At 40.8% G+C, this 27,454-nt stretch overlaps 1 protein-coding gene across 1 annotated transcript in view; it reads left to right on the top strand.

Annotated features, from left to right (window-relative positions):
* PLG (plasminogen) overlaps positions 1-22,674 on the top strand; it is a 25,779-nt gene extending 3,105 nt beyond the window's left edge. The window contains exons 2-19 of the mRNA XM_009289989.2: positions 779-914; positions 3,334-3,440; positions 8,065-8,179; positions 9,030-9,169; positions 9,760-9,880; positions 10,003-10,121; positions 11,016-11,178; positions 11,776-11,906; positions 12,672-12,837; positions 13,587-13,753; positions 14,663-14,811; positions 16,282-16,375; positions 17,924-18,044; positions 18,790-18,864; positions 19,232-19,372; positions 20,217-20,323; positions 21,158-21,303; positions 22,513-22,674. Of these exons, the coding sequence (XP_009288264.1) occupies positions 779-914; positions 3,334-3,440; positions 8,065-8,179; positions 9,030-9,169; positions 9,760-9,880; positions 10,003-10,121; positions 11,016-11,178; positions 11,776-11,906; positions 12,672-12,837; positions 13,587-13,753; positions 14,663-14,811; positions 16,282-16,375; positions 17,924-18,044; positions 18,790-18,864; positions 19,232-19,372; positions 20,217-20,323; positions 21,158-21,303; positions 22,513-22,674 (2,360 nt within the window). The remainder of the gene's footprint in view (positions 1-778; positions 915-3,333; positions 3,441-8,064; positions 8,180-9,029; positions 9,170-9,759; positions 9,881-10,002; positions 10,122-11,015; positions 11,179-11,775; positions 11,907-12,671; positions 12,838-13,586; positions 13,754-14,662; positions 14,812-16,281; positions 16,376-17,923; positions 18,045-18,789; positions 18,865-19,231; positions 19,373-20,216; positions 20,324-21,157; positions 21,304-22,512) is intronic.
* Positions 22,675-27,454: the final 4,780 nt, after the last annotated feature.

Here is a 27,454-nt window from a genome sequence, read left to right as displayed (position 1 = left end):
TCCAATCTAAGCCTCCCCTGGCGCAACTTGAGGCCATTTCCTCTCGTCCTATCGCTTGTTACTTGGGAGAAGAGACCGACACCCACCTCGCTACAACCTCCTTTCAGGTAGTTGTAGAGAGCGATGAGGTCTCCCCTCAGCCTCCTCTTCTCCAGGCTAAACAACCCCAGTTCCCTCAGCCGCTCCTCATTGAAGTAAGTTCAATACAGAGTTATTACAAAAATGATAAACTGAACATGAGCACAGTGATAACCCCAGTGACTGAGGCTAGCTTGTTTCTTGCAAGAGCAAGAGCATTTGAAAAGAGGCAGCTATGGGGTGACTGATAAAACTGAAGTTGTTCCATGTGGGTAGGTACCAGCAATGGACAATCATTGTTTCACACCCTTCTCGAGTCCCATTTCTCCACTTTCTCCAAAGTATGGGTGACCAATATTTTCTTTCTGAAACACCTCACTTTTTTTCGCTCCTTGGATCGTCTTCTCTGTTCCCATCACTCTATACCCTAGGTTTGTGTTACTTGTTATGACTTTCAGAATGATAAAAAGCACTGTTCAAGCCACTTCTCTGTCCTGCCTTACATGGGGTTTTCAGTGATGCTGCCCTTTACCATACTAGGAAGGCAAGATTTACGCATATTTTGTCACCATTAACGCAATTATTCCAGCAATTAAAATATGATGTTACTCAACTAGGTGACAAAGAATTTAACATGAAAGTTTGAAATAAATCATAACAGCATTCACATTTTTACCTCTTTCTCTCTTTTTCCTTTTAGTGCAAGGAAACATACTAGACAGCTATGTGAGAACAGAGGGAGCTTGGCTGCTCAACCCTAAGAAGCAAATTTATAGGACAAATAGTAAAGAAGAATGTGCAGAGCAATGTGAAACTGAAAATAAATTTACTTGCAGGTAATTTCCACTGTTTCCCATATACATCTTTCATTGCAGATGATGGAGCAGTCTGCCTTATTTATCAGCAGTCTGAACTTTTGAGGGATTTCTTAGGAGTATGTGTGTCTGAGCTTGGCTGGAAAAAACAGATGTATAGAAAGAGAATGCCTGGGACATATGGATGAAGACAGCAGAAATAGAGAAATTAAGAAAATTATGTTGAATTTTTATTGGAAAACATTATGATACTTTGATGCACAGCTTGGCACACTGAAAACTGACTTGACATGGTTTTAACAAGACTCTTGCACTCCTTTTGCAATAAAGAGTCATAATTAATTGCTTGGAAATTTAGGACAGCAGTAATGGCATTGCTTATGTTCATTGCATTACCTATTATCTTGCAGATGCATCCATTATTCTGAATTTTACTAGAATTTGGACTTAGGCAACTTCTATTTACTTTGAGAAAGACATGGCCATCTAAACCTTAACGATCCTAAACCCTGCTTCCAGCCAAGCCCTCTCTCTGCACTTGCATTTAACCAGACCCAAGGGGCTAGAAAGCATGAAAGATGTTGACCAGTCTGTACCACCGGCCTTTGCTCAGGCTCCTGCCTCAGGGGAGCCTATTGCTTTGAGCCTAAGGCTTCTGAGCCTCCTGTGCCAAAGCCTCAGAACCCATTGAGCTTCAGCAGTACAGCAGGCAACTGGTGTAATGAGGAGAGATAGCTGTTACTGCGGTGGGAGGCTGTCCTCACATATGAGGCAGGGAGGTTTTCTCTTCTACTCTTCATGAGTTCTTGATATACCACTTCTGCAGCACACCTTTTTGAACTCAGCAGACTGCCTGTCTGCAGGGCTGTTTCCAGCACTTAGTTCTCCATCAGGCTTTTATTCAAGGCAGGGATACCCTGTTGCTGACTTTTTAAACGTGTTTTATAACTTTGTGTTTTAAATCAAAAGGGAAAATGAGACTTATTTTGAAGAGGTGTAACCCTGAAGGATGACAGGGGTTGGCTGGCTGAATGTGTGAAGTACCACCTGTTCCCTTTGATCCTGCTCCCCTCTCTGAAAACCACACAGAGATGGCAGAGCTTCAGCAGTACTTGTCTCGGGAGGGCAGGGAGGAAGGTGGAGAGGGCAGGTCTGTACATTCAGATTATATATTTACAGTTTGCAGAGGATTATTGTTCTCTTTTGAGGCATATTCAGATACAGTATCATTCCTTAGCCTCTGCCTCAGGTCTGAGCCTACCATCACCTGACACTGGAATAACGTCAGGGCTGTTTTGTCCTTGCCTCCTCAATCAATTATGTGAGATCTATTACAATCAGTAGACAACAGATGCTATCTGTCAGGGAAGGATCTTGGGGAAGAAAGGTCACTGTTAGGCAGAACTTTAAGACCAAGCCAGTGCTGGAGCACCATCACATCAGTGCTTCAGATCAATGAGTACACATCAGTACTTCAGACTTGTTATCCCACCTTAGCAGTGTGTTGGACCATGCTCATTCACTATATCCCTACTTGTAAATTTAACATTACTGAGAGCTTGGACCGGGGGGAACAGTGCCCAGTGTATTTTTGACCCAGGGCAACCAGCACTCCCCAGACAATGCACAGACACCGTTCCCAGCAATGAGTCCAGATGTGATCCCTCTCCTTTGGGGAGAGGCTGTGCGAATTTACAAGTACAGGCACACCGGGATCATGCCAGCTGGTATTAGGGCTACAGAACGGCTTTTGTCAGTATTTACATTCCTGGTATAAACCTACCCACTGAATGCCATGTTGCTATTGCTCTTTTTTTGGTTCAGAAAAGCTAGCTGTAGAAATTACTTAGCCTGTCAGGAGTTTTCCTTAGATACTATTGGACAGGTTACACTACCCACTCCAGTTTTGCAGACTACAGACTAGGTACTTGCTGAAAAGACAAATGGCTGTGTTTTCCAAAGTGCTTACATTGCTTCACTTACGATGACTCAGGACAGTTATCACAAGATAATTTAAGGTCCTGGCTTGTTGTGTTTTACCTGTTCCTTGGTAACTGATGAGTACTGTAGAATGTCTCACTTCTTGACTGACCACTAATTTTTTTGAAATAAGGTCAAGGTCCCTTGCGCATATATCCTCTTCAGCATGTTCTCTGGAGTCTCTGGAACATTCTAAACCTTCTTTTTTATCCCTTGTCATAATTTGTTCATGTAGCTCCCTTTCAACCTAAGTTTGGTATGAAGACTTAGGAGTCAAAGTCACCACTGAAAATGGGAGCTGTGATACTCAGTGATTTGTGAAACATTACTGAATCTTAAATATTGCTGAAGTGCAATGCTTGCTAAAATTATAACTGAATACTAGAAAAGGTGTTTAGGAAAATAATGCACACATTCAGCTATTGTTTCTTACGTTACTCTCTCCTCTTAATTTCAACAGGGCCTTCTTATTCACCAGTAAAGACCAACAGTGTTTAACATTGGCTGAGAACACCAAAACAGCAATAATATTCAGAAGAACAAATGCAGTTCTTTATGAAAAAAGAAGTATGTCTATGTCTTTTTTATATTATTTCACTGAGCTATGCTTTCCAGTGGAACTCATGTAACCCTATTGTAAATGGGGCCTAAGCCTTCACCGGGTCAGACGAAGTGGGTAGGTCAGCCTTTACCTAACACCTGGTTTTTGCCACATTGCTTATATAACAGCAGTACCATTTTTTTCCCCAGATTAGTGCTCCAGCATCATCTTTCCTGCTCCCTAAATCCTAGGTTCCACAAGGCAGAAAAGAGCACTGTTGCTCAGGGAACACAGAAGGTGCTGGGAATAATGGAGGTGCTTAAGGGTCCCTTCTCTCCTCTCCTTTTAAACCAGCCAATAACCTACAGCTGCATCTTCTCTGTCTCTGCTGAGGGTACTAGGAAGAGCTACTTGTGTTGTCAATGGTTTCTGAGACAGACCTTTGCCCACTAGAAAACTGGTGGAAACTACCAAATAATTTCATTTGTATCACTAAAGAAAATTCATAGTTTACTTGGGTGGGACTCAAATCAACTTTCTTTTAGTTGCACACGTTGTCAGAAGTATGAGAGTATTAACTACGCTTCAGATAAAAATGAACTATTTTTATAGTATTTGTATATCGTTATACGATGTTTGTACTCTTCAATTAATGAATTCGGTGAAACTTTTACCCTAATCTATATATTTATGATATAATTAATTGACGTGGTGAATTTTTGTACTCTCCTTTTGTACATGTTTTATTTCTGATCAGTTTTGTCATAGATGAGGATTATGTGACTTAAGTGTATTTGATCTATTCTTTCTGAAAATAGGAAGTCTGTCTTTAAGAAATGGCAACTATCCAATTTTTTTATCATCTCTTTTAAAAATCTATCACCTTATGCCATATGCAGACAAACGACTGGGTTTTAAGACTATTTTTGAATTACATAATGAAGCACTGAGCTCTTTCTATATACAGGGAAGAAGGAATGTGTTTTATTTTTTAAGACTATTTTTGAATTACATAATGAAGCACTGAGCTCTTTCTATATATATACAGGGAAGAAGGAATTTTATTTTTAATGTAACATAAGTTCCATTGTGTTGTTCTCTGACTTTAGTAATACACAAGGGGAAAACAATCTTTCTATATACAGGGAAGAAGGAATGTGTTTTATTTTTAATGTAACATAAGTTCCATTGTGTTGTTCTCTGACTTTAGTAATACACAAGGGAGAAAACAATCTCCTTTCCGATCATTCAGACATGTAAGATAAAGTGGTAAACTTTGAATAGAATTACTACTGTTCTGTGTTAAATGACTTCTGAACATTACCTTTCACCATTTGCTGATTTGTAACTTTTTAAAAAACATAAATGCGTTTGAGAATACTCAGAAATTGGAAACTCTAGCAGCTACCAAGAAGTTGGTCTCCTTCAACAAAGAAAGGTGCATGAAGAGGAAAAATGAACCAGGTTCTCAGCTGCTGCAAATCATGCAGTGGTTTCAATAGGCCAGTTTCTAACCAAAAGTCAAGAATCACAATAACTAGACTGTAAATGTCAATGACCTCCAGAAAACTGCATCCTTACTCCTCTGTTGACCTACAAAGACTTGTAGGATAAGATAATGCTATGTGTATAGCATCTGCAAGAAGATTTTATGTAGTAGTTCAATAGCTTTAGCTGGATTGCAGCTGAGCATCCAAATGAGATTCAGACATTGTAGATATAAGGAAAATAATTTTTCACGGGGAGGGTGGGTAAGCACTAGACCACATTGCCCAGGGAGGCTGTGGAGCCTTCACCCTTGCAGATATTGACTTGACAAAGCACTGAGTGGCCCCATCCAGCTCAGAAGCTGTCCGTGCTTTTTAGGGGGATTTGGACCAAAGACAACTTAGAGTCCTTTTCAGGCTGATATTTTCTGAAGCCTACAGCCAGCTGCCTTTTTTTATATATACAACTGATAGGTAATTTAATGTATTGTACATAAGATATTTTTATTATATCCAGAAGCTGGTGGGAATTTCCCTGAATCATGATTAAGCAATGCTAAGAAATCTTCTGCAGTTCCTATTGTAGAAGGAAAACTGGATGGATCAATTGGCAAGTAATAAATTTTAAAGACTGAACAAATAACTTACATGTAAATAATCCGTACTGATTTTGCTTCAGTACTGTGATCAGGAGCTAGACTGTGATTCTTATTTATTTTTGAGACATGCCTGGGATTTGCTGAGGTTAGAACCTGGATGAGAGCCCTGCAATATTCAGTGAGGATTTGTTACGGCATCCTTTTAAGCCTTTTGAGGTCATAGGCATGGAGTTTAGTTTCTTGAAAACCAGAACCCCAGCAGCAAAGGTGTGAAAAACTAGTTTTACATAACTGAAATGGCCAAAAATTGCACATCTACCTACAGAAAACAAAAGATGGACCTAGGTATCGTGAACGTGAAAAACGCAGCCTATTGTGTACGGGTCAGATGGTTTCCCTTTGCTCATATCTTCATTTGCAAAGGGTCTCAAATAATTATGTGTCCATTCTAATGATAATGTCAATGTAATCTATTGTTATAGAACAGAAGGGAAAAAGTAGCTTTTATCCAGGCAGATCACATCACTGTCTCCAGCAGTTGCTGCTGTCCTGATACTTCAAGGAAATTCCTTTCATATGCCCAGACACTTCTGCAATACTATTGCTGAAACCAAAGTTATTTTTTTCAGTTGAAGCAATTACTTGATGAAGCCTCTTTATCATTGCATTCAAAGAAAAGGATGACAATTGGTGTAAAATTCACGGTTTTAAAAATTATTTTTTTCTATGGTATGTGCTATGAAAGAGAAAGTTAACATTCTCTGGCTTATAGAAAAAGTAATAAGAATTAAAGCTAGCATTTGGGAATTGTTATCCACATAGCTGTTTGTAAATAGTTAACCCAAGGGACATGGGTTGAGTTTGGGGATCAAAGTTAGTTATTTGTCATCAGACAGAAAAAAACCTAAAGGTTATATAAACGGTCAAAAGTTTATGCAAACAAAAAGAGTCAGCACTTGACTGATTCCATGTTCAGTTATTGAGGTTTTTAATGTTAATTTATTGCAAAATTGTTTGAGGAATCCAAATGGCTTCCAGCTAAGTTTCTAGAGTAAACTTGCCATATATATACATTGAAATAAAGGCATGCCTAAAAGTACATCTATAAATCCAATTCTAAACTACCTATCGGCCCACAGAAGAGCTGAACCTTATTTCAGATTCAAATATTAGTTCTTTTCACTTTTGACAAGACAGATCTATGTAAAATGGCATTATTTCTCCAGATTTATGTTAATCTTCTGCTTGTATGTCAGCTTTGGTATAACTTTGATGCTGAGAAAAGCTGATGCAAAATTTGGACACTACTTAAAGACATTGAGACAAGCCAGGTCACAACTTAAAAGACAGATTGCTTCATTGCAGCTAGAAAGGAGGAACTGTCTGATGAAATATGCCCTGTGCATAGAGAAATGTTAAATGAGTTTCCTGCTTAGTTTTCCAAGCCAGAGGACATGTTACCTGACAGTGACTATCCTTAAACTACAGATGTAGAAGCTCTGAGGGAACGTGCGAAGATCTGAGTTCCTTCAGAACTCAGAAGCCGTGAACTTGGCAGAGCTGCCCCTTGCAAGCCTACTCTCCCCTGGCAGTGACCAGCCTTTTGCTGGGAAAGGTGACTGTTCAGTCCTCCCAGGAAGATCTTAAAGGCTGCAATGGGGTTATGGTTGCTCCTTCCTCCTGGGAAAAAAATGACAAAATTGAGCTTTCCGTTCTCATTTAATTTAATGATTAATATTTAAAATAATTTAATGTTTTCAAGGCTACCAATACAAACCCCAGGCTTATTCAGCATTAAAATTCCCCTTGACTTATATAAAGACAGGATTTCATTGCTAATTCTTTCACTCTTTCTTTTTCTTTTTTTCATGAAGGTACTATGAAGTTCCAAAATCTAAGAATACAAAAGCATATATAATATGCACCTTCAACCAATAATCCATTTTATCTTGTAGAACAGAGAGTCAATGTTTTAACATATCATGAATTAATTAAATCTCATTCATGACATGGTGAACTTTAATAAAACAATGTCATCTGCATTTATATGAACTTTAAAAAAATTGCTTATTTAAACTGGTAAAATGCTATGTGTATTCATCTGTGATTCTGTCCTGTTATCTTCTTCAGCTGAATTCAGGTGGCTCTCTTTTAAGGTTTCATTTTAATTACTGTGCATAACTACGATAACACCATAGGACGCAGTGAAAAAAGAATGTTTCTATTTTGTTATAGTGCATATTTAAATGTTAAAAGCATATTTTATTATTTAAATCTACTATAGTATGTTCTTAAAAGAACCGGGTTGTGTTACACTTCTTTCTCTGGAATTCTGGTTTGGAAGTTTTTGGCTTTCACATAAATTTTTCAATGCTAATTAATTCAACTTAGACATCAGATAATTAGTAGGTTTTTACAATGTGAGTTGTCTATTTTTGATGGCATAAGAAAGTAAAAATATGACCAAATGTATTTAAAAGTATTAGCATGAAAATGGATTTTGTGTATGCTAAAATCCAATGAACATGTCACGATACTGATTAATTAAGCACATACCATTTCAGTTTATCTTCTAGAATGCAAGAAGGGAAAAGGGGTGGATTACAGAGGAACAGAAGCCAAAACTCAGAAAGGTGTGCCATGCCAGAATTGGGCTGATAATGCCCCCCATAAACCAAAGTAAGGCATTTTCGTATATGTTTATGTTTTTCTGAAATTTTGCTAAGCTATTTATATGTGCTAAGTAGTCTTACAAGCAATTTGTTCGGTGTTCAAAGTCATCTTATAAAATATTTTTCTACACTTATCTAGAATAAGATAATTCTCTAATCTGAGTTTTAACTCAAAGACCTGCAATTAGGGCTACATCATCAATAGGGACATTGTCAGTCTTGGCAGTTGCGTTTAAATTTCGTCGTCCTTACATGAGCAAAACACTTGACAGGGAAGCACTTGGTTCTGCTGAAATAAGGATTTTCCATTAATCTCACCAGGGCAAGAACTTCTCTTGGCTAAAGGTATAACATGTGGCAGATGAGACAGAGGTACATCATTTTATCAGTGAATCCATAGACAATTAACAGGGCAGTATTTCTTGTATTTAATGAAAAACACCCAACTGAGTTTATTTGGTAACCTCCTATTGAGATGGCATAGCATTCAGGTTACAGAGAACTCTCCCGTTTCAGCAAATATCTTCTCACTGCGTCTCCCAGGGAACATGTCCCAGAGGAGACTTTTCTCTACACACTGAAAAGTGTCTCAGCTGAGTAAAAATTACTGGAAACTGAACAGCTGGAGTAAATGCAAGTATTAAAGACATGACTGGCCTTAGAGGCAGCATATTTCCTGAAGTCTGTAGCTATGGCACTTCTAACTCTTCAGCAATGGCACACAGTAGCAATTAGGAGACTTCTAACGAACGACATCTACAAAATGGTCCTCAGATAAAGATTTCATTTTTAGAGTCCTCAGCTGAACAATTGGGACATTTTCCTTATTCTCTAATCCCATTTAAATTCTGTTCCAGCTACACACCTGAAAAATACCCTGATGCGGGACTGGAGGAAAACTACTGCAGAAATCCTGATAATGATGGAAAGGGACCCTGGTGTTACACAACAGATCCTGCTACCAGATTTGATTACTGTAACATCCCAGAGTGTGAAGGTCAGGATACATATACAGATTTCTTTCCCTTTTTGGAAGATGCGTTCAAGAATGTGAAGTTATTCAAATATTTTTATTTTTAATTGAGTATTCCAAACTTGAGTTTAGTTCAACCTGAAACTTTCCAAAGACATTTTCAACACCAACAAGGAAGGTATCAAAAGACCCCCAAAACAGCTGTAAAAAGTCTTGTTTTTTTCCCTAGATAAAAAAATGGTTTATGAGTGTATTCACGTATCATAATCCTAGAATTGAACCAAATGACAGTTGCTAGTGCAAAAGTCAATAAAACGTGACAGCAGCAAGGCACAGATTTTCAATTATAGCTTAGTAGTTTTAATTTAGCTCTTTTAAAAACTATGGTCTATAATGTTGGGGTTTTTTTAAATGGAATGCTATACATGTAATCAACTAGTTGAAGTCATCTTACCAAGAAAATTAAGCTTTTACTTTGCCAAAAAAAGACTGTCCTTCAGCCTTGTGCTCTGATCAGGCTCTTGAGCTTCATGTGACATGAGTGTGAGTGTTTACGGACCAGTTCCTCAGGGACTTTCTGTCTCTCTTGTCCTCATTCTGCCTTGCTCCTACAGTGGAGTGCATGCACTGCAGTGGAGAAAACTACCATGGAGTAGTTGCGACAACGGTGTCTGGGCTTAAGTGCCAGCACTGGGACTCCCAGGAACCTCACTCTCATGGATATCTCCCAGAAAAGTGAGTCAGACTCTGTGATGGGTGGTTTATCATCAAGGGTGGCCTGAAGATGACCCTATCCCAGACAGGATAATTGTTACAGCCATTAGTGACATTTTTTAAAAAATATTTTTCCTGTCCAGTTTTCCAGAGAAGGATCTGAAGATGAATTATTGCCGTAATCCCGATGGTGAACCTCGGCCCTGGTGTTTCACTACCAGCCCGACTAAACGCTGGGAATATTGCAACATTCCTCGTTGCAGTGAGTCTGATTTCTAGACTTCTAGACACAAAGACATCTAGACAGCTTCCATTCAGGGTGGTGCAAGGAGCTAGAACAAATAGAAGAGGCCCCAAAGATAAAAGAAAGAATAAAAGACTGCTGACTTTTATCTCAAAGAAAAAAATAACCTTGAAATGAACCTGTGATAGCTCTTTTGAGGCTAGACTTTTCTGTCATAGGCATTTCTAATGGTTTTGCCTAGAGCACATCTCCCTTCCTTGATGTGTTTTTCCATCACGAGGCATTTCAGTGGTTCTGCTGTTTCTTCTGATGTTCCTCTTTTGATGTCAAACAGTTTCACTCTTCCTGAAAATCTTTTGGCTTTTGTTTTGCTCTTCCAATTTGGTTCTCCACCTTTTCAATTTCCTTTTCCCCTAAAGGCCTCTTTGCCACGATACTTTTCCTTGGGGCTTCTCACCAAACCTCATCCTTGCTATCTCTAACTCTCACCAGTTAGAGTACATCTCTTTTATATCTGCATCTATACCTGTACCTATCAATGATGGGCCTGCCACTTTCACCCCAGTTTTCTTCACAGTATTACCAATTGCTCACTTTCCAGCTTTGTTCCGATGGGGCTGCTAGCGCTTGGTTGCATTGTATCCTGGCTGCTGTAAAGAGGCAGATGCAAATGCCTTTCTGACAGTCTGATTGCTTGTGAAGATGTTAAAATGGAAGAAAGAAAAGTTAAGACATTTCTAGATCTTTTCTCTAACTTTTGGACTTTCCAAACATTTTTGTCTTTAAAACTTACCTGCAAAGAAAGCTAAAAAGCCTGCTTAATTATAAGGCTCAAAGTGGTTTTCATTTTGGTTTTGTTTCTTAATATGTCTAGAAGGCACTGCTAAATTTCAGTTCCATTTTCTGCAATAGCAACACCCCCACCAGTTCCTGCACCAGGGCGTCAGTGTCTATCAGGAAGAGGAGAAGACTATCGAGGCACAATATCTGTTACTGAATCGGGAAATACCTGTCAGCACTGGAGTTCTCAATCTCCTCACAGACATGCTCGCACTCCTGAAAACTATCCCTGCAAGTAAGTGAAACCTCTCCATTATTCAGTGTCCATGAGAAGTACCACACAGAATTACTTCGTTTTTCTTCAACCATGTGGCAAAGTTCTTTGGTTACACCAGCATTCATCACCTGCTGGATTCCATCTTTTCAAATTTTTTCACATTTCTTTTTATTCACTTCTTTGTTCTTGGATACTAGTGTCTCCTCTTCTGACTTTCAAGCTCTGCTTGATTGACTTTTTCCCTCTTCAGTTCATCCTTTTACTGTATTGTTGCTCAGGTGAAGCAATGTGGAGTAAGAAAGTTGCAATTATGATATTTGCTTGGGGCTGGATTCTTTCATCCTGTGTTTCTGCTGTGCTGCTCTTGGCCTCAAAGTGCTACATGAAATACAATCTCTTAGTTCATCCATCGATCTAGCAGATGTCTGGTTTAGCACATCCAAAACACCAGTGCATTGCAATTATTCACCTAGTAAATGGCATCAGTAAATGATAGCAGAGTTACCCACCAGTAAATACAACAGTAAACTAGGCAGCAAGGTACATTCCCCTGTTGTTCATAACCTTTACTAGGTTTCCATGAGAGGCTTTTCTTAGCCACGTGTTCTGTTTCAGGAGCCTAGAGGAAAACTACTGTAGAAATCCTGATGGTGAGAAGATGCCATGGTGTTACACCACCAACAGAACCGCCCGGTGGGAATATTGCACCATCCCCTCCTGTGATGGGACAGAGCCAGAGGCCCCTGGTAAGACCAACAGGAGACATCTGGAAGTGAAGGGTCATCGTCGTTTATTTTGAAAAATCTTGGGTGACTCTGATCAGTTCTATTATTGTTGTCACTCTCAGTGTTGCTATGCATCAGTTGAACTCCTGAGCCTGGTGTGGAGCCCAGGCTGGTATGTTCAGCCTGGTGGATAAGTGCAGAAGGTTTTAAGTCACCTACTGACCCAGCTCAGGAATTACTGCAGTAACAGAGTTCTTTTCCTTTTGCCAAGTGGTGGTTCCCTCCACCTCTAAATTTTTAAATGCACCATGGAAAAGTTAATTAGCTTTACATGCCAGCTCCTGAAAAACTGAATCCAAAGCAAAACCTAAGATAATTTAAGAGCACTGAACCAAGACTCCATAAAAAGCTATCAAAAGAAAATTCTCCTTACACAAGGCAGGCTTGTTCTACTCATGCATCTGTGGCAAAGCCACAGATATTCCCCCACCATGGAGAAGTTTTGATCCATATGTGAACTATTTGGATCATTAGCTGAAATAAATCCCCATGCATGACAGTAAAATTGATGTACAAGCGCTTTAATCTAGCGTATCATGAAACTTTTACAAATATTTTTTGAAAGCTTCCTTTTGATCTACAGTCTGAGAAGGATTCTGTTACAGAGAGCGTGCTGTGGCGGTCAGTGAAATACTCTGGCGTGCTGTTTTCTGTTGGCTTTCTATGCTCATGTATAAATATCAAAGTATTATGATGCAAGGGACTGGTTTCTGTTATTCACTACAGCTGTTGATGTGCCTGAGCAGGCTCAAATTACTGAGGAGTGCTATCAAGGCAATGGTGTGACTTACCGTGGCACAGCTTCTTTTACTCTCACGGGAAAGAAATGTCAAGCCTGGAGCTCAATGTCACCACACCGACACAATAAAACGGCAGACCAGTTCCCAAATGCGTATGTGTATTTCCCTTTTCTGTGTTTCACTGGACAATGACCATTCATGAATTCGTTTTGATTTGCATGATCTTTACACAACAATGGTTTTAAAGCTGGGAAGGGAGTGTACTTGATAAAAATAATCCCTTCCTTTTTTTCTTTTTTTAATGTGGAAACATTTTCTATTAACCTCATCTTGAAACAAACCACAGTTGTCACTATTATGCTTTAGACTAATTAACTCTGTGTTTCTACATTGCTTCTAAAGGAATTAAGAGTTATCATAAATTTTCCCTTATACTGAAATGAACTGTTTCTATACATGAGCTTATTCATGAGTTTAAGTCTTTGCTTCCTAGTCTGCAGTACATTAGAGCTTTGAGGAAGGGATGGGTTATTTTCTTATTCCTAATATTTGCTATGTATTTATTCCAAAATGCAAAAAACTTATTTCTTCTTAAAAGCTATTAGTGTATTTGAAAAAGTAAAAAGAATTATATCTTTAACATACATATGTGCATTTACTTATCTGGATTTGTAAACGGTATTCTACTATAAGCATTAATCAGTGAATAAGTATTTTGCGTATTTGAATATTCTGCATACGTTTCTCAATTTCTTTATGCTGCAAAAAGGATTTCTGTCACACACAGTACATGATAAATGATATATGCTAACTCTGTAGCAGACCTGCTTTCTAAAATGTTCTTTCAAGTTCTCCTCAGAGCAGTAGCATGGATGGGAATATAATATGCTTACCTTTGTAGGGACCTGAAGCAGAATTATTGCAGAAACCCAGATGCTGATAGCCGCCCATGGTGCTACACCACTGACCCCAGTGTGAGATGGGAGTATTGCAACCTGAAGAGGTGTGATGACCATGTACCAGTGACTTTACCAAAACCTCCCCAGACAACACTAGAACTAGATCCTGGTGAGAATACTTTCTGCTTCCCCCAGAAATGCTCATAACCAGCAAGGTCTTTTTTACAGAAACGACATCAAGAATTTAATGAGGATGAAATACAGGAAACTCTAGATAATTACAGAATTTAATATAATACTGTATCCACTCTCTTAATTTTCTGAACTTTCTTGCGGAATTTTATAGCAGGATTTCTGTATTTGATTTTATATTAATATCATATCTTTTATTTACTACATCTGACAATATTGGAAACACAAGGAAACAGATGGCTAGTAGTCTCCACACTACTGCGGGAGGGCTACTATCAATGACAGCAGATACAGAGGTGCTGGCATTTTGCTGGCAAGTGTTCCAGAAAAGTCTTTTCCTGTGCCATGCAATTCACGTTTCCAGGGCTCCATTTCCCACCAGAGGACAGCTGGATTTTTTAATTCATTTCAGATGCAACTTTGTTATGCAGTAGATGGTTAGAGTGCTGCAGCTTTCATTTTTTTAATATGACATGTTCTTCTGGTTAAAAGGCTAATAGTTTTAGCTGAACACGTATTACTGCTTTTTACCTACTGTAAAATGTGGCAGTGGACAAATATCAGTGTCCATAAGGAAAGACTTTATGAGTGCATGGTCTTTGTGGTCCTGACTTCTGGAGTCATGAGGGGTCAACTGAATCTAAGCTTCTTTGATTCATGACTTTAATGATCATGAAGAAAACATTTAAAATGCAAGGAAGTTAAAATGTGATTGTTAGCCATCATTGACACTACGTTGTCCTTCTTTCCTTGTATACATATTATGTAGGATGTATAAGTCCTAGTAATATTTCCTCAAATTTATTTCTGCTTCATCACCACCGAGTATGGACGTGGCCCAATAGCTCACAGCTAACAATCATTTCCTTTTCCTCTTTCTTCACAGACTGCATTAACGGTAATGGTAAAGACTATCGCGGCACAGTAGCAAAAACTGGAAGGGGCAGGACTTGTCAAGAGTGGAGTTCTCAGAGACCTCATAGCCATGACTATTTCACTCCCATGACTCATCCAGAAGCAGGCCTGGATAAAAATGTAAGCAGCTGTTAATTTAATACTTGCTGTCATTGAGCTTTGCCCGTCTTCTTCATGGTCCCTCAGCAAGCATTTCATGCCAGGTCTTTGTAAATTAATTTATTTTCCTTGGTTCAATCCAAGAACCTGATCATGCTAATTCTTGTTGTCATGAGCAGTCTGTACTTCTGTGGGACACACAGATGCCCAGAAGCTCTATTGAAAGCTTCTGCAGCACAGCCAAGGGGCTTCAGATGGGCATTTGCTTCTCCTCACTGCTGAGGACTAACTGGAGTTGGTCTGTGGGCAGCATCTCTACGTCCTCTGCCAGAAAGAGCACCTGGGGTCATAGGTTTCAGTAGTAACAGTGATGGGTGAGATGGCGAAGGATCCAATGTTCAGTGCAAGTTCCTTGAGGTATATAGCTGATAGATTGCAGCTCCCATCTGCTACTAATTCCCCCTCCAGCCCTCCAACTTCTGCCGCAGCCCATCATACAAGGATATACATGTATCTGACCCATCCTGTAAGTCATTCCCCATCTCTAACCTCCACCTCCCTAGTCCTAACACATCACTAGTTCTCTAGACTTGTAACATTCCATATACAATACTTGCCTGGTTTGTGACAAGCTCTGTATGTGATATAAAGAGCTGGTTTGATGTTGCCAGCTTGAACTATTCTTTCTACAGGTACATGATTTTAGAGCTTGCTTTAGCCAATCCTCTGATGGCATCACATACCCTGTATTGAATTCCAGCTCAGACTGGGGAAACTCCCTCCGAAAAGCTGCCTGCCATAATTTTTTTGTTCTTGCATTTGGCAGGGACTCTCAGGGAAGGGAAGCAAACATTTTCTCCTTTTTCCTAAGACATGGATACATTTCAGAGTAGGGAAGTAGAAAAGTACCTGGTAGCATGCAGTTGTGTGAGGTGTCTGTGCTGAGCAGAGATCAGTTGGTACAGCCAGTAAGACCTACAGAGTGATTCAGCTAACCAGGCACCCCACGTCAGGGTGAACACTGCACCCCTGCCCCTGGGACTCATAGGCATCACCAAGTTGTGCAAGAGCAGCTTACAAAATGCCCACTTGCCCCGGAGTCGTGCAACCAGAGTGGGTGCGAAAAGACCCCAGGGCTGACCTTACTGCTCCTGCTAACTGCAGTGGAAGCAGGAGTAGACAGTTTGGTGCTTTAGAAAATCCCATCCTAGGTCAAGATCTACTTTTTGAGAGCTCAGAGGTCCAGGCTTGCACTAGTGAAGCTTACTGGCTGAAGACAGTTGAAGAGGTTTCATTTTTATTATCTTCTTCTAAACTCACAGAGCAAATAGAAAAATGAAACAAATTTTGACAAAAGGAATTGGAAATCACTTATCAGTAAGGAAGCAGAAAAAATATTTCCCAAATTTAATTTGATTTTATTTTGAAACATGCATTGATAGGTTTTTTTGTCCCTTGGCTAATATCTGTTGTCTTTATTCTTTGTTACAGTATTGCAGGAATCCTGATGGAGATGTGAATGGACCTTGGTGCTACACAACAGACCCAAGAAAAGCCTGGGAGTACTGTGACATTCCCAAGTGCCGTAATTATTCCTTTAAAGACTAGTGTCTCCCTTTCCTGTAACCTTTTATGACAACTGGAGGACATTCAGTGATTAATTGGAAAGACTGAACTAAGACAGTGCAATAGCTTTAGATTGGAAATTAAGGCTGTGGGGAAGTGATGCTCAAAATCTGCATCTGAAGTCTTAAGAATGGTGCTTATTACTTGGAAGCCCCAAACCCAGCACAAGATATACCTGGAGTCCACTGAAGCTCATGGGGGTTTTGCCATGTGTTTCAAAATAAGGCTGTTCCTGTGGAAATTTCCCCTGCTCCTGCCTAGTCACCTGGCATAACTGTGTGTGTGGCCAGGCTGAACAAGGGATGGTCTTATCCCAGCGAAATTTTTGCACCCCCTGCTCATGTGGCTCTGTTCTGTCCTGGATGTAAAACAGATTTTCCCTCCTCTGATATTGTACCGTATCAGATGTCTGGAAAGTGCATCTGGCCCTAAATATTTAATCAAATTCCCTTGTCTTTGTTACTAGTAATCAAGCCATTCAGTACTCTGAATGAGGTGTTGTTGGTGGTGTACAATGATAAAATTTTACAACATTTTGGTTTTAAGCCCTTTCATGTCCATCAACAACAAAAGCTATGCCAGGAAGAGAGGTAGTTCCCACTCAAAAGAAGGGTGACTTTCTTGCTGCTCTATCCTCTCAGCTGTGAGAAGCAGAAAATGTGCTCTGATCAAAACCCCAAAATGGAGTAAACAAGAAAAAGAAAGATGTTTTATAACATGCACATACTGTAACTGTAAAAATACTACTGTATTGAAAGTGTTGGGCTGGCACTCTTAGGGGGAAAAATGGCATTTTCACATGGTTATCGTATTTATTTTGAAGATCCAATTTCTTTTTAATTTTTTTTTTGTTCAGTTGTTCAGCTAAAAAACAGAGAAAACATGGCTTTTGCCTTTAATTTCATTAGGTAGTTCCTTTTGCTGACAACAAATTCTGAATTCTGTGTTGACAAGAGTCAGTTTCCCATGGCTAAATAAGAACTACATAATACATTATTTAATAACTCAGAGATATCTGAAGTACCAAAAGATCCTGAGATAAGAGTGGACAAAATTTTGTTCCGCAGAGACAGTGATTGAATTTCATGTGCTGTACCACCAAGATTAGTTTGAAAACAGCTGCCAGCACAGCTTTTGCATTGCTGGCATCTGTAAGAGTACATTTAAAGATGTTGGGGGAATTTATTTTTTTCTTGCTCTCTGTTTCCTTCTCCTTCACCTTCTGTTTTTTTCTATCTGACTGTAGATCTATTCATGTGTAATTTGCTGACCACTGAGAAGTGTATGTGAAAAAAATTTGCCAGGCATTTTTAAGTGTTCCAGATGAAGGTAACCTAACAAAATATAGTTGTGCATATACCATGGTGCATGGTATATAATTGCCTGCAGAGAATCAAAAGCTGAAGTGATAAATGTAACCGGTTCCCCTTCTAGTTTTCTGAGTGCATAGTGAATGTATAGCAAATACGTTGAAGTTCTTTATAGTGCCTTTTTTTTTTCTCTGTAGCTCCTGCTCAGTATGAGTGTGGAAAACCCAAGTTCAGACCAAAGTTGTGTGCTCAAAGGATTGTTGCTGGGTGTATTTCGCATCCACACTCCTGGCCCTGGCAAATCAGTCTCCGGACAAGGTATGGCCGTGCCCCATTACATTACACTTTACATTCAAGGAACCTTTGCCTCTCATGGGATGCTACAGTATGTGGTTGCAGCATTCTAAACTTGATTTTAATTTAAAAATAGCTCAAGGCTATACTTTATGTGTGCTAGTCAGTGAAGGTCATTTAGACAACCAAGAATGCTCTGTTTTGTGATAAATACCTATAGAATCAATACAACCACTAATTTCAAAACTACTTTAACTAAAAGGCAGAATGACTTTAAATCTGTCACTATATCCTATGGTAGAATCAGTATCCTATGAGTAGAAGCAACAGTTTGAAGTATGGCTAGTACAGATCTTGATCGGTCCTTCCATGTAAGCGTTTGATGCTACTGGCAAAGTTACTAGCAAAACTAGGAATCAAGGCCAGTTGCAGAGCTGTCTGACTGTGATCAGAGCTAGATAAAAGCCAGAATCTCTGAACAGGTATACATCACTGCACATAATGTTTTCCAGTAATAGAAATACTGGTTAGGAACAAAGATCTAGGTGTTTTCATACAAGTCCTTATGAAAATGTCCACACAACACTACTGTCATTGTACAAAATATTGTTCAAGGAAAGTAAAATATTTGATTCTTAATGCAAATGCAGAATAAGGTCTTTAGTTTGTAAAGGCATACATGTTAGAAAGATTACCTGATGAACTGCAGTAGAATTAACTTCCCCACCTTAAACCAATGCCCTTTTCATGCCTTTCTGCTCTGTTACAGTTTTGGTGAACATTTCTGTGGGGGAACTCTCATAGACCCGCAGTGGGTTCTTACTGCCGCTCACTGTTTAGAGAGGTAAGTATGTTATAACCTCCACCAGCATTTTTTTACACTAGATGATAGAAAATCAGAGGAGAAATAAAATGGGCCCAATAGCCAACATGAGCTGTCTCTCGACTCAGCTTGCAAACACTTGAGAATTGAGCCAAGTCTATTCATCATTCATTAAAGCAGAGTTTTGACTGAAGAAACAAAGAGTGAGAGTGATAACTTTTGCCAACTTGATTTCACGTGCCAAAATAAGGGATTAAGAAATTAAGTTTACGCCAAAGCTGGCTTTATTTTTCTGGCTTTGACAGAACAAGGTGCCCAACAAGATCATAAGTGGTTTACGTTCTGGGTGCGTGTTTGTCAGCTCACCATGTGCAATCATTTCCAATAGGTCCTCACGGCCATCTGCGTATAAAGTATACCTTGGAATACACAGAAAAAGAGCATTAGAGGCATCAGTGCAAAAACGAGATGTTGAGAAATTGTTCAAGGAGCCACACAGGGTGGATATTGCTCTGATAAAGCTGAGCAGGTACCCTTTCACCTGAAGCGTTCCTTCATTCTGATGGGACAAGTTTGGTTTGTCTGTATTTTAACTAAATAGTAGTTGCTGGTGTTGTGGAAATGTGTTTCTATACATGCTCTGTTCAATCAGCGATTTAAGACCCTCTCTTTCTTCCCTTTCTGCAGAAGCTCCAGTGGAAACCAAGGTGATTCAGCTGCAGGGCTTCAGAAAGGGAAAGGGCTGCTTTGGGAGGGGAGGAGGGCTAGGGGCAGTGACCCAGACTGGCAATGTGCTGGGTGACAGCTGCTGGGAGGTGAGGCAGTGGCAGCAGAGTAGGAGGAGGTAATGCCTAGAGGAGCTTTCACTCTGTGTTTCTGCCTACATGCTTCTACCTTGATAAGGTAATGAGGATTGAAAGCTCATCATTAGCATGATGTCACCCCATGCTTTTTCCATGCTGTGGTGGGGAGATATCTTCTTCCAGCAGGTCTGTCCAGTGTGCGGGCAAACAGTATGCATGTGTGATGCAATACCCAGTATGGCCCTTCTTGCATCTGTTTCCATTCACCTGAAACTCTCGCCAAGGCACTGTGCAATCAAAAGGAGTATGTCCATACAGCTGCAAGCAGATGTGAACATATAGTGCTTGTGCTTTGATTTCCATGGCTGCAATGCAGGTCCAAAACAGACGCAGGGTCAATACAACTAATGTGGCTTCCTAATTGAGCCTAGTCTTAGCTGCACCCAAAGGCAAGTCAGACTGACTTGGGCTCTGAATGTATATAAAATCTTTTTAGAAACCTGAAGGTGGTATTAAGGATAAATGTGCTAATGATTGTTCCTGTATGAGCCTTTTGTTTGTTTCTTTCAGCCCAGCAACCATCAATAATCATGTAATCCCAGTTTGTTTGCCAAAAGAAAATGCTGTGTTGGGAGGAAGAGAGGAGTGCTATGTGACGGGCTGGGGGGATACAAAAGGTGAGACAGCGTTAACACATCTGAAAGCTCTGTGTTTGGAGATTGGTATGTACTTGTATTCAAAGTGTATTTTCTCTTTGCCAAAAACACCCCACACAAGCTTGCATGCATACCTATTTCATCAAAATTCATCAGGTACTGCCATTCTTTCCACTGTCTCCCTCTGATTTAGATTCTCCTTAATCACTCAGAGCCATGTAAACTGAAACCCCCTAAACCTCTTCTGTCTCAGCCCACTCTGCTTTTCTCCAAAGTGGGCTTTTACGCAGTCAGTGGGAAAGTTTTTCTAGATTTAGGCTATTTCTTAATCACCTGAAGGTGGGTTTGCTCCTTCTTTTCAGTGATTTTACTCCCAACCAGCCTGGTTCAGATCTCACTCAGATATAAACATACTTTCATTTTTAAAACCTCCCACTCTGCCTTGGTTGAGAAGAGCATCAGTACCTTCTCTGCCTCCTTGCTTCTGCCCATCATGCCATTTTCAACTGTCTGTTTACTTCCTACCTCCTTTCTTCCACAGAGAAAACTCAGATACAGAGAAATACAATGGCTTGGGAATGACTCCCACAAATATCAGTGGGTACTGGATCCATATGGATGTACTGTGGGAGCAGGAAAGTCAATCAGCGCAGTGTGGATTTTGATGGGTGGTAGAGGGTGATAAGTACCATGATACTGATAATGCTTACTGATTTTGGTATCACTTCATATTATGCACGGAAAGTATATGCATAGTGCATAAAGACTATGCTTATTTTACTGCTTATCCATACCTCAATGTTTTCATTTACCTTTGTCATTTAGTGTGTTTTGTTTTTGGTTTTATTTGCAAAGGAACTGGTGGTGATGGCTACTTAAAGGAAACTGGTTTCCCTGTAATTGAGAATAAGATATGCAACCGCCCTGAATTTTTGAATGGTAGAGTCAAAAACCACGAGCTGTGTGCTGGGAATATTCATGGTGGCACAGATAGCTGCCAGGTAAGAAGGTCTGTGAGCATCAGAGTGGGTTGTAAGCACATTCAAATCAAATAGTGCTTTTCTTTCTGGGCTTTAGAGGCTCAGAATTAGCCTTGGGATGTTGCCACACCACGTGGCATACAAGCTGAGAAATGCACATGGATTCTGCTCTTCCCTTGCTCCCTTGTCAGCTGCTAGGAAGTGGGGCAGGTAATTTTTCAGGTAAGCCTGAACTACAGAACACATGGTAATACACGGCTGCCTGAGCCAGGTGTATGGAAGCCAGCTTAGAATGACTAACGGTCTGATTTTTTTTTCCCAGACCACTTTGCTTGCCCCGGCTAGAGTAGTGCCAATGTCCAACCTAGCTCAGTTAACAACCTGAGACATCTCAGTTAGCAGGCAAGGAACAATGCAGTGGAGTCTGCCATGCAGCCATACCAACAGCCAAAGGAACTACTAATTTCTAAATATCAGTGCCAGTGCCTGTGAAAATCACACCGGGTGAGGCAAAATGCATGCTGGACTTCCCTTTTGCTGAAAAGGAAGAATATGGTTGGCATAGCTCATCTCACAAGTGTGGTATGAAGGCTTTCTTCAGAAGTCTAGGTTTTGAAATTGAGTTCTTCAGTTTCTTTAAACACATGAAAGGGCTTAGAAAAGCTTAACATACTGAATCAAGATGGAAACTTTCCTCCCTGAAAAGCTAGAGATGACTCTGTAAAGAAGTGTGAAAACAGCAGACTGACTGCCCCAGCTGGCAGGTCAACGCCATTGCCAACACAGCACAGCTACCCTATGCACAAGCACTGTGATGGGCAAGCAGGCCATTGAGGGACGTGCACTCCTATCTTAAGATACATGGCTTGACTGCATGCATTCACTTGGTCTTGGATCATCTAGTAATAACAGGAAGCCGTGAAGACCTCAGAGAAGAGACTGAGGGAAGAAGCGCAGTTTAAGTTACTAAGGGCAATCAGATTCCTTCTCACCAAATCCCCTTACTTCAAAAATAAATGTAATACCTTACCTACGGGAAGAGATGACTGTACAAAAGTGTTCAACAACATGCACAGAGAACTCTTCTCTGGCTAGAGCTCCAGTGTTTTCTTATAGCTTATGCAGCCCTCACACGTGAGAAGTACTTCAGTTTCTGTGCCTCCTGTGAGAAGGCCACTCTTGCTCATAGGGCTGTCTGTGAAGGAATCATCCTGTTCTTTCTCTGTTTAGGGGGACAGTGGAGGACCTCTAGTCTGTCTGGACCAAGATAAATTTGTCCATCATGGAGTCACCTCTTGGGGCCTTGGCTGTGCCCGACCCATGAAACCTGGTGTTTACGTTCGAGTTTCCAATTATATTCCTTGGATTAAGAGTATAATGGAAAACAACTGATCCTGAGTGTGGACTGCTCTCTCCTGGAAAGCTGTATGCACATTAGAAATACAAGATTCCAAGTGCAATATTAAAGCTACAATCATTCATAAGAACGCAAAATAAATATGATCATCCAATTTAAATTGCTATAAATTAACAGTTATTGCCAAGAAACCCAACTGACAGTGTGTTACCTTCTTTCTATACGTTCTATGGTTTGCTATGTTTGACAATAGACTTACCCACCTCTGAAATACGTGCCAAAAATCCCAACCTCAATTGTAACTGGACTTCTGCATTTCAATCTTATATTAGGCTCTACAATGACTTTTTCTTATGAGGTTGACTTTCCCAAGATGTTGTGCTTCCAACAAATGAAGAAAGGAGAATACTTCTCATTTTCTATGAGTTGTCTGAGCCTCTTACCAATTTGATGATACAAAGCAAAGAATAATCTCACTGTACATATCTTGTATGCATGTGAAGTTTCATTAGATATATCCGATAGCATTAAATACGTGGGATGGAAAAAAAAAAGAAGCAAACACATTTGGTTTGTATTTTCGTATTTTTTATTGACATGGAAATCTGTGTGTCAGCAAAAGTACAAATGTTGCATCAAAGATATAAAACAGTGAATAAAAAATAGCCTCACCCTAAAGTTAGTCTATAGTGAAGACAGAGAAATAACTGTCAATCATTGCCGCAAGTAATGACAGTGCATTTAACGTATTATAAAATTTTGTTGTCCATAACGCCTATTTGTTTCACTATATAACTTTATCTCACTATATAACCGTTACATGTACATTTTTCTTCTCTAAAAGAAAATTATGTACACATGCCTGTGGTTATAGGAAGTGAAAGCTTAGACCTTCAGAAATGCTTCCCAGGGAAAGCTTGGCTCACACTTGCCAAAGTTAAACACTTGCTAACTATGAACCCCAGCTCCCACCCTGCACCCCTTGCATATCAGCCAGGGAGCACCCCACAGGCGCCGGGGGACCCCCGGCTCTGCATGGCATCCTTCCTGCATCCCCAGGGTGTGCTGAGTGTACTTGAAGTACCACAGCTACTTCCTGGGCTGGGGTTTGTCTAGTCCACTTTCTGCAGTGCAGAGGTCCACTCCCAGGCATTGCAAGCTGCGCATCATTTAATTTAGATTGTCTTTTTATTTTTTGTATGCATGCACATACAAAAGGGATGGGTTGCATCCTAGGAGTTCTTTTTTTCTCCCATAGACTTAAAGGGAGATGAGAGCTATAAAACAGAGTTAGGTGGCAGGGTGATTTTTAAGGCTTCTACACCTGGAGTCTGATTCTGGGAGAAGCAATGATCTCAGGGCATTGCCTTCCTGAGCAGGAACAGCTCTGATAAAGCATTCTGCACCCACCTCTCTGGTTGGGGGGATTCACTGGGCCCAAATACCCTTCTGCATATTTTCTGTATCTATTACTTTGGATCATTAAGTCAGCCAAGAAATCCGCACAGTACTTCCCTAACAACAGACATTCTGTGTTGCAGCTTGGTCTTTGATTTGTAAAGCTCTTCAAATGTGAACTCTTGCAGGCATGGTTAATACCTGGCTTGTAGGCAGCCAAACCCACTCCTGTTGTCCTTGCCAAACCCACCAGAAATACCTAGACACACCTGAGCGGCTACAGAAGTCCCACTTCATAACCTCTTAAAGCATGTAAATTGAGATCTTTTCCTTCTGTGAGAGTGTCAATGGCAATAAAAATTGTCAATTATCACTAACCACTCACACAGAAGGGATGAAGTAACGAGGCAAATTTGGTGGCAGTGGCACATTTGGACCAAACAGCACATTCAGCCATTTGTTGGTCTAGGGAACCTCTTTGCAGGCAGGAAGAACACAGCTCCTGGGTTTCTGTGGTCATTTTGAACATGTGTCTTTGGCGGCGGTAAGGTGATCCTTTGTCTGCTATGCACATCACATCTCTCACTGAGCCTCTGAAGTATAACACATGCGAGACTACTAAAGTTGGCAGTTTGGCCCCTCCTGAAGAGGTGCCTCTCACTGAGGTGCATCACAACAGCCCTTTTAGTGTCAACCCATGCAGTTTAGGAGAACACTGCTTTGCTGCCTGGGAAGTTTGTAGGACTTTCCCATAAGGCTCAATGTATTAAGTGGTTTGAGGCACATATGAATTTATAGTAACTCTTTTCAAACAAGCAGCCTGTCCAGTGGTCTGCACGACCCTAGCTGGTTTCCTCCGGGGTCCTCCCTCACTGAAGCTCTCCCTCTGCTTCCACCACCTCATCTGTCCTCTCTCACCCACAACAGTGTAACCCCACAGTCACCAAACCGCTGGTCGTACAACACGTTACTGCCCACTTCACAACCTTCATGAGGCAACCCAAAGTCTCACAGAGACAGGAGGATTTTCATCTTACAAAATCCCCCTGTTAGGGGAAAGAGCTAGCACAGAAGCCATTATCAAATACAAACTCTACCTGAAGTTGTTAAGTACTATCATATTAGAATTCAGAACACATACACAGGCTTTTTCCTGCTGTCCTCTACATAATGAATTTTTAGAAAATAAATACATTCAAACGTCAAACACTGCTCCTAGCCATTTTACATACTGAAATATTTCACTTATATTCTCTTCTGAGCAACATATGATGCTATGCAAAACAAAGAACAGTCTGAAAGGCCAGAAAAAAGTCTTCATGTCTCTCACTTCTCAGCAAATTTTAGTTGTCCACAAGCAGCAGCAGCTGGCAAATAATATTGATATTTCTTTGGCAAGATGTAGCTTTAAACAATCTCCGCAGTCCTTCTCAGACTGCTGTAGTGTTTAAGAAACTGATTTAAAAAATTTAAAATTCACAAAGAAGAAACATTAAAAGGAAGAGGGAGGCTCAGTTCACACAGCATCGCATCTGATTGCCTCACCCTGGCTCTGCGAGGGCCGTGCCTGTGGTGCAAGCTGGCTGGGTGCGAGGAAGGCTGGGCTGATCTCTGCGGCCAAGCGCCTGCACTCCCATCCTGCTCTGAGACATGGCACCCGGCCAGTGCAAGCCCACAGCTTCCAGCTCAGGGCTGGTCTCTGCCAGCCAGCCCCAGGGAGTCTACAGCTATCTGCAGAAGACCATATTGGTGTAAGAGGAGTTTTCTCCCTGCAGCAGTAGCTCCAGTTTTGCGTTGTCTTCTAGATATTGCCAATTAGCCAGCTATATTATGAGATGTTAATTTAGTTTCATATCTTTCAATCAGTACTGACTTTTGCTAAGCGTCCCATTGACTTTTAACTGTGCCTCAGAGGAAGTTAGAAACAGCCCTGAAAGACAGCCCTTCATCACTAACTGCTCAAAGCATGCAAACATTAGAGCGAGATACTAGTAAAGGTCCTGTTTTCCTCCAGCAGGGTTGGTGGTATGGGCAGTTGCTGGGAAAAGGCAGGGGGAGCTGGGAACTGTTAAAATGCACAGTATACTCCTCACCATAGGAAATCCCCCTGTGCAGGCACCTGCCCATATGCGCTCTTAAGATGGTGAGACTGGAGCAGTAGTCATTCAGCTGCACTGACTGTAATGTTAGCACTACTCATTTGTGGTATGAACCTTCAAAACTCAGTCTTATATTTGCTTATGCCAAATACGTTATTTTCTGAGCTTATAAGGCCATTACAAGAGCTCATTGGCTTTCTTTTGTTCATTTAACTCTCTGTTGGTAACAGGATGCCTTTTGAACACCACATCTTCTCGAGTCCTTCACTGTAAGGAGTGTATTGCTTACCTGTCAGTGGCCAGGACCCAATGCTTGATGAAGAAGGTCATACAGCTGAAAGGGAAGGCAGGCCGTCCCTGCTATCTGCTTGCAGAGCCACAGATTCAAGCCATTCTGCTACATGTCAGCTTGAAACAAGGACCAGTTAACACTTCCCTCCATAACAAAAGCTCTTGTCTCATCCCTCCTCATCTTCCCAAGACAACTTAACATCCCTGTCAACAACCCAAATAATTTAGCCCCAGGACAGAAAGATGACAAATAATAATAACGGACAGAAGACAGAAATTGGGGGTCACCTTGGCAGTGGTCAGGGAGAGGGAATTTTGTTTGTAGGGATGGGCAGAGAGCATGTTTTAGAAAGGAAAAGATCAGCTCTTGAAAGAGAGGGTTGGAAAAGCACCTGACAGGGGAGAGCAGACAGAGGCCCTTCCCTCAGGAGACATGGGGGTCCCTGGCCAAGGGACAGGACAATGGGGTGGCACATGAACCCCAGCTGGGTCTGGGGGGAGGTACCGATGGGCAGCAGGACGATCTGACCTGCAGAGCTAATGCCCTGTGCAGGATGTGACACCTACATAAAGCCCTGGGAAGGAGAGGAGGAGGGCTGCTGCCACATTTCAGGAAGTCCTTGAACAGGGAGGGAAGCAGGGCTTTTGTGGCAGAGGCTCGCTGGGGGAGACGAGCAGACCAGGGTGAGGGTCTCCTCATGCATGCTTCTGATTCCCTTCCCTTCTGACCAGAAAAAGGACCACCCCAATCAGCATCTTCATTCCTGAGCCATCAGATCTTCTGTTTGTCCAGATTCCCCAGAGGTAAAGGAGAACGGGTTGAAATACTCATCCTCTCTTCTCCAAAGTCATCCAAATCTTAAACAAGCAGTACTGTTTCCAACCCTCCACACCCAAAGGTATATGCTAGCACTAGAAATAAACAAATGGCTCAAATACATAAAGAAATAAATAAGACCTCACTGAGCTGGATAGTGCATCTTTTTTAAGCTGTTCTGTTCTCTACCAAGAACCACGGAGTGCTCCC

This window comes from Aptenodytes forsteri, unplaced genomic scaffold (genome assembly GCF_000699145.1).
Source record: "Aptenodytes forsteri isolate BGI_AS27 unplaced genomic scaffold, ASM69914v1 Scaffold122, whole genome shotgun sequence".
Lineage (NCBI taxonomy): Eukaryota > Metazoa > Chordata > Aves > Sphenisciformes > Spheniscidae > Aptenodytes > Aptenodytes forsteri.
Note: the sequence above shows the minus strand (reverse complement) of the source record. Positions and strands in the feature narration are given on the sequence as shown.